This window comes from Spermophilus citellus (genome assembly GCF_964194105.1).
Source record: "Spermophilus citellus genome assembly, chromosome: 12".
NCBI classification, from domain to species: domain Eukaryota; kingdom Metazoa; phylum Chordata; class Mammalia; order Rodentia; family Sciuridae; genus Spermophilus; species Spermophilus citellus.
In genome coordinates, this window is record NC_138198.1 from 8895261 (window position 1) to 8901676 (window position 6416).

Genomic DNA, 6416 nt, shown 5'->3' on the forward strand with positions numbered 1-6416 from the left:
CTTGGTCCTGGGGGTTGAATCGGAGGGGTACTTAACCACTGAGCCACATCCCCAGCCCTGTTTTATATTTTATTTGGAGGCGGGTTTCACTTGCTCAGCCTTTGTGAGTCCCTGAGCCCAGCCACATGGGCTGTGCCCTTAGACTTCACTTCCTAGAGGCCGTACCTTTAATGCTGTCACACTGCCCTTAAGTTTCAACACATGAATTTTGGGAATCAGTGGGTGTATGGCACTTTGAAAATATTAGTCCACAAAAAAGGAACCCCCAACTCTAAAAAAAAATGGATGATCATATTACCATATTTTATCAATAGGCTCAAGATTAAAATGTTACTTTACCAAATTGACATAAAGTGTTATAAAATGATCACACTTTGATTTGAAATTGTGACTGATTTCATATGCTCATTTTTTACTTCTGTGAATTCTGTCTTTATTTATACGTAGTTCATGAAATAATTTGTATTTCTCATATATTTTAGGATATTTTCCTAGGTTGTTTTTTCTTTTAAAATATGCGGGCTGGGGATGTGGCTCAAGCGGTAGCGCGCTCGCCTGGCATGCGTGCGGCCCGGGTTCGATCCTCAGCACCACATACCAACAAAGATGTTGTGTCCGCCGAGAACTAAAAAATAAAAATATCAAAAATTCTCTCTCTCTCTCCTCTCTCACTCTCTCTTTTTTAAAAAAAAAATATGCTTTATTATGCCTGAGGGATTTTTAAAATTGTCATTTAATCCACTTAATTTTTCTTAATTTTTGAAATTTACTTATAAAGCCTTTCCAAAAAATATGAAATTTTGTTATAATTTTACCAATTGTTTAAGTATTTTAGAATTTATTTTATTTACATGGTAAGACTGGAAACAACTTTATAGCCTCAAAATAATTACTTAGTTTCCACAACACCTTTCTGCAAGTTTTTCTCAATTTCCTACAAAATTATACTACCAAATATCATGGGGTTTTTGTTGTTGTTTTGGGGTACCAGGACTTGAACACAGGAGCACCTCAGCACTGAGCCATATCTTCGGTTCTATTTTGTATCTTTCTCTACTACAAAAAGCCTCAAAGGTGTTTGCATTCACAGTCTCCAAGCACCTGTACCACTACCTCTAGATTCTGCCTACCCAAGGTAACCTCAGCTAGAGTTGCCACAAATCCAGACTCAAGGTCACCAAACAGCCTTTTCCTGTGCAAGAGAACATGAAGGCTGCAGCCCATACTGGAGGCACAATCCCATGTGATGGGTGTACACCTGCAGCCATATCCATGCACACTGCCAGATGTTGGACTGGCAGTTGCACATGCACAATACCACTTCCAACACCTGCCACCAGCCACTGCTCGCCATATTTAGCAGCCTCTGAAGTTACATACACGTGTCACCAGCTCTGTTTCATGGTGTTATTAACATATGTAAGCACCCAGAGTCCCATTAACCATCCCCACCACCATGTAGCTTTGCCTGAAGAGAGTTGTTCTGTGCCACTGCACACGTTTCTCCTCAGTTCCACTCACAAAAAAAATAGTGCATGTTTACAGCCATCCTCAACACCTCCATGTCCCTGCCACCATACTTCAATTCACAGGTGAGGTTTCTAGCTTTATGCATCCATGATCAGGCCCCAGATCTGTAGATACACAGCAGCCAGGCAAAGCTCTACTTCTGGTCCTTCCCTGAAGCCCTATGTGTCTACAATCAGATCTGATCTTACAGTCCTGTGCTTTAACAAACTAGGTCCCACCTCATAGGCCCTCTTTGCCAGCCCTGGCTTCTGTCCTTGGTCCTAGCTTTTCCTTACTACTTCTCTGCCCACAGGTAGCCTGTCTACATTGCACATGCCTGCAGCTGACACTGCACCAAAGTGTGCACAATGCCTGGCCCATATGTCTTTCACCTTTTCTAGTCTTCTCTGCATTGATCTAGAGGCACTATCTATGACCCAGCTAGTCCTCATAGCAACTCTAGATTTCCCATAGCTCTAGCCACCAATGACCATGAAGGTTCTCATGTTACCAACAGCTGTGCCTGCTAAAAGAGAAGCAATGCATCCTTCAACCTCAGATAACAAAGATGTTGCTCCATGCCACTAGACCAGTGCTATACTAGGTCAGCTTGTCCTCCCGTACTGCTCTGCAGGAAAAAGCTTTTCCATCCTCAAATAAGTCCTTAAGTCTGGAAGAAGTAATGGTTTCTTCAAATGTGCATGCACCTTTTCAAGCTACTAGGGTCAAGAAGAATCAGAGAAACGTGGTAACACAAGGAACACAAAAAGTCTTCATTAAATGAATGGTCCAACAAAATTAGAGACCTTGATATAATGAAAATGGGAGAACAACATAACAGTTGGGTTAAAACAAAATCAGTTCAATGAAGAAAGTTTATACCAGGAGCCAACCCATGACACCCACCCTGATTCAGGCACAGATGACTTCCTATTCCTCTTAGAATAAAGTTCAAAATACTCACCATGGTCCACAGTCCCCATGACCAGGCAATGATCTCCGTAATCCTTTTGTACCCTCCCTTGATCTCGCTCCCTCCCCTCAGGGCCTGTGGCATTATTTCATATCCCTGCACTTCATCCAATGCCTCTGGTAGCACCTTGCTCCCACTTTTCCTGCCATCACAGGACAATGAAGCCCTCACTCAGAAGCAAGCCAGTCTTGGAACCGTGAACACTGAATGCCTAGTTTGTGTCCTTTACAGGGCCTTCTTCATTGTATTTATTGTACTTAATTTGTTTTACCCCTAAATATTAACTGAAATGAAGGAGACCAGACATACTATCTTGGACACTGTTCTAACCTACATAACTGACTTGCACTTTATCTTCCGACTCAGTCAAATTTGCAAAATGAGTGAATAGATGCATGGAGACACTCATGGACTCTCTGCTTCTCTAGGCTTTCAGGTCAGGACCTCTGCATAGGGCCACATCAGCCAGTATCCCTCAATCTCCCTTGATAAGCTTTTTCATTGGCAAAAATAATTTTGGCAAGTCATTTTTTTAAAGAGATAAGCACCATACTTAGGTTCTCATACATGCTAAAGCACTCTACCACTAGGCCATATACCCAACACCTGGGTCAATGCTTTTAAACAAAACAAGATTCCTATAAAATGGTCTAGTGTTGGGGGGCTGGTTGAGGTGACAATTGGAGGGAGCCATATATGGAACACAGAGTTTTCGTGGCAGATGAAAGGCCTTGTGAGGACCACACTGCATACTCTTTGCACTGCTGAGGTTTGGGGAAACCTTTCTGTACCATGCTCACCCAAAAAGAAAAACTTGCCAGCTTAGATTCTTCAGAACTAAATGGAAAACATTAATCAAATAGACTGAACAGACATCTATGGACTATTTAATCCATCAACAATAAATTCATTTGCTTCTCCATGAAACAATGACCATTCTTTGAAATAGCTGTCCTGGGTGGCTCACACAAGCGATGGTGGAGGGGGTCTGTGTGGCTATCGGGTAGAGATGAAGGAGGGGTCCAAGGGCCAGTGGCGTTTGTGCCACGAGCTCGTGCCTGGGCCTGAGTGTGTGGTGGATGGACTGACTCCTGGGGAGACCTACCGTTTCCGAGTGGCTGCTGTGGGCCCTGCAGGTGCTGGGGAACCTGTGCACCTGCCCCAGATGGTCAGGCTGGGTAAGTAGCCATCTTGGTCCTGGAGAATGCCCAGCTTCTCCAAGGTGGAGGGAAGAGTTGGCAGGGTGAGGTCTGGACCCTGGAATGCCCCCACACCTGATGTGGCCTGTCCTCCGTGGACACTGTTCCCCAGCAGAACCAGTGGAGCCTGCTCCTCCCCCGCCCCCTACCCCTGTGAGCCGGCAGGTGGTGGCCGGAGAGGATGTCTGTCTGGAGGTGGAGGTGGCAGCTGAGGCCGGCGAGGTCATCTGGCACAAGGGGACGGAGTGCATCCAACCCAGTGGGCACTTTGAGGTCCTTTCCCGGGGGCGGCAGCAGACACTGGCGATCAAGGGCTTCAGCGCAGAAGACCAGGGCGAGTACCGCTGTGGCCCTGCCCACGCCCTGGCCTCCATGGAGGCTGCTACCTTCCAGGGTGAGTACTAGGTTTTGGGCTGGGAAACCTTGAATGTGGAAGGGGGTGGCCTGTCCCACCCCATCACTTTCTCCCGGGAGGTTGTCAGTGCCCCACCTCGGAGCCTGATCCAGGTGCATTCCCTGTGCATGTGTCCCACCCCTGCAGTGTGGGCCTGTGAATCTAGGCCCAGGCTCACTGTGCAGAGCCATTTTCTGTTCTGGTCACCACATTGTCTGTGCAGGAGGTGAACTGACATAGGGAGGGAAGACTGAGGCTCAGTGCTTCTAGACCTGGTAAAACCAGGTGCCAAGTGGGGAACAGAGGTCCAGTGATAGGCTTGGGGTCACAGCTCCGCTGATACCCTCCTGCTCTCCTCAGTGGTGCTGACCCCTGGCTCTGGGGACGAGGCGCCCACACAGCCCAGCCTGCCCCCTGAGGCAGCCCAGGAGGGTGACCTGCACCTGCTGTGGGAGGCCCTGGCCAAGAAGCGTCGCATGAGCCATGAACCCACGCTGGACTCCATCAGTGAGCTTCCAGAGGAGGATGGCCGCGTGCATCACCTACGGCAGGAGGTGGAGGAGGTGGCCCCTGGCCTCTCTGAGGGCTACTCCACAGCTGATGAGCTGGCACGCACTGGAGAGGCTGACCTCTCGCACACCAGCTCTGACGACGAGTCCCGGGCAGGCACACCTTCCCTGGTTACTTACCTCAAGAAGGCTGGGCGGCCTGGGGTCTCACCCCTGGTCAGCAAGGTGAGCCTCTACTTGGCTTGCAAGGGGAGGCCCAGTGTTTTACCCTTGCCACTACCACCCACGTGCTTGTCCCTCCTTCCACCGATTTCTCCACCCGTCCATCATCCATCTACTGCTAAAGCCTTTTCCTATAAAGCTGGGGCCAGTCCCTCTGGTGTCCCTCATTACCCATCAGTCCCCAGTGGGGACTGTATAGAGTGATTTCAGGGAGTTGGGCTTGCTTTGTGATAGCAACAAGAGCCAGCAGGTACCTCATACTCCATGAGGCTGGCACAGTTGCCAGGGCCTGAGAGGCAGAATGGATAGCCGTGCGGAGATCAGTGCTGGGCCCTGGTCTTGTGTGTCTGGCCTCGCGGCTCCTGTCTCACTGTGATACTGTGCTCTGTGCCCACAGGCCAGGGCCCCAGCACCCTCCTCTGTGGAACCACAGAAGCAGCAGGAGCACCCAGCCCAGGTGCACCCACCACCGATAGGTCTGAGTGCTGAGGATCTGGGCGACCCCTCCATGGACAAAGCAGCAGTGAAGATTCAGGCTGCCTTTAAGGGCTACAAGGTCCGGAAGGAGATGAAGCAGCAGGAAGGACCCGTATTCTCCCACACATTTGGGGACACTGAGGCCCAGGTGGGGGATGCCCTGAGGCTGGAGTGTGTGGTAGCCAGCAAGGCTGATGTGCGAGCATGCTGGCTGAAAGACGGCGTAGAGCTCACTGACGGGCGGCACCACCACATCGACCAGCTCGCAGATGGGACATGCACCCTGCTGGTCACTGGCCTGGGCCGTGCTGACACTGGTCGCGACACCTGTCAGGTGAGCAACAAGTTTGGCTGTGTGAGCCATAGCGCCTGTGTGGTGGTCAGTGGCACCGAGAGTGAGGCCGAGAGCTCCTCCGGGGGCGAGCTGGATGACGCCTTCCACCGCGCTGCCCGGCGTCTGCACCGGCTCTTCCGCACCAAAGGCCCAGCAGAGGTTTCTGACGAGGAGCTGTTTCTTAGCGCTGACGAGGGTCCCGGGGAGCCAGAGCAACCTGCGGACTGGCAGACCTACCGCGAGGATGAGAATTTTGTCTGCATCCGTTTCGAGGCCCTGGCCGAAGCTCACAGGGCAGTCACCTGCTTCCGAGAGATGTTCACCACCATGGGCATTGGGGTGGAGATCAGCCTGGTGGAGCAGGGGCCCAGGGGGGTGGAGATGCGCATTGGCAAGGCGGCCCCTGCCCCTGCAGCACCTCCGGAGCCAGTGTCCACTCAGCTGACTTCTGATGCCGCTGAGTCCAACTGCTCCACAGAGTTGGGTCTGGAGCTGGAGTCCAAGGGGGTAGAGGAGGAGTGAGGCCAGCAGTGGCCAGCACCAGCTGAGAGGTCCAGGGGTTACCTGGGCTCCAGCACTCTGCAAGTGCAGCCTCCGAGGTGTAGAAAGTCCCGACTCATTGAACAGAGCTGAATTTGAATCCTAGAGCTGAATTTGAATCCCAGCTCTGCCTCTTATTAGCTGTGTGAGCTTAGGGAAGCCACAGTCTATCGGAGCCTCGGCTTTCATGTGGGCAAAATGGGAATGTGAATACTTACTTTCTGGAGAGTTTTATTTATTTTTTCCCGAGGAGTCTTGG

At 50.6% G+C, this 6416-nt stretch overlaps 1 protein-coding gene across 2 annotated transcripts; it reads left to right on the forward strand.

The window, feature by feature from the left end:
- The first annotated feature begins 3436 nt into the window (after window positions 1-3436).
- Window positions 3437-6154, forward strand: LOC308632064 (obscurin-like). 2 transcript variants are annotated; one of them, XM_081263708.1, is made up of 4 exons: window positions 3437-3660; window positions 3794-4075; window positions 4436-4809; window positions 5204-6154. In XM_081263708.1, the coding sequence occupies exons 1-4, from the start codon at window positions 3492-3494 to the stop codon at window positions 6137-6139; spliced, it is 1761 nt and encodes a 586-aa protein (XP_081119834.1). In that variant the 5' UTR covers window positions 3437-3491; the 3' UTR covers window positions 6140-6154. The 2 variants fall into 2 exon arrangements, with proteins under 2 accessions (XP_081119834.1, XP_081119835.1); XM_081263709.1 differs by having other exon boundaries at window positions 3797-4075.
- Window positions 6155-6416: the final 262 nt, after the last annotated feature.

Coding starts and splice junctions, on each gene's coding strand:
- LOC308632064 (XM_081263708.1), top strand. CDS start 3,492: ATGAAGGAGGGGTCCAAGGGCCAGTGGCGTTTGTGCCACGAGCTCGTG. Junction 3,661..3,793: donor GCCCCAGATGGTCAGGCTGG/GTAAGTAGCCAT, acceptor ACTGTTCCCCAG/CAGAACCAGTGGAGCCTGCT. Junction 4,076..4,435: donor GGAGGCTGCTACCTTCCAGG/GTGAGTACTAGG, acceptor TGCTCTCCTCAG/TGGTGCTGACCCCTGGCTCT.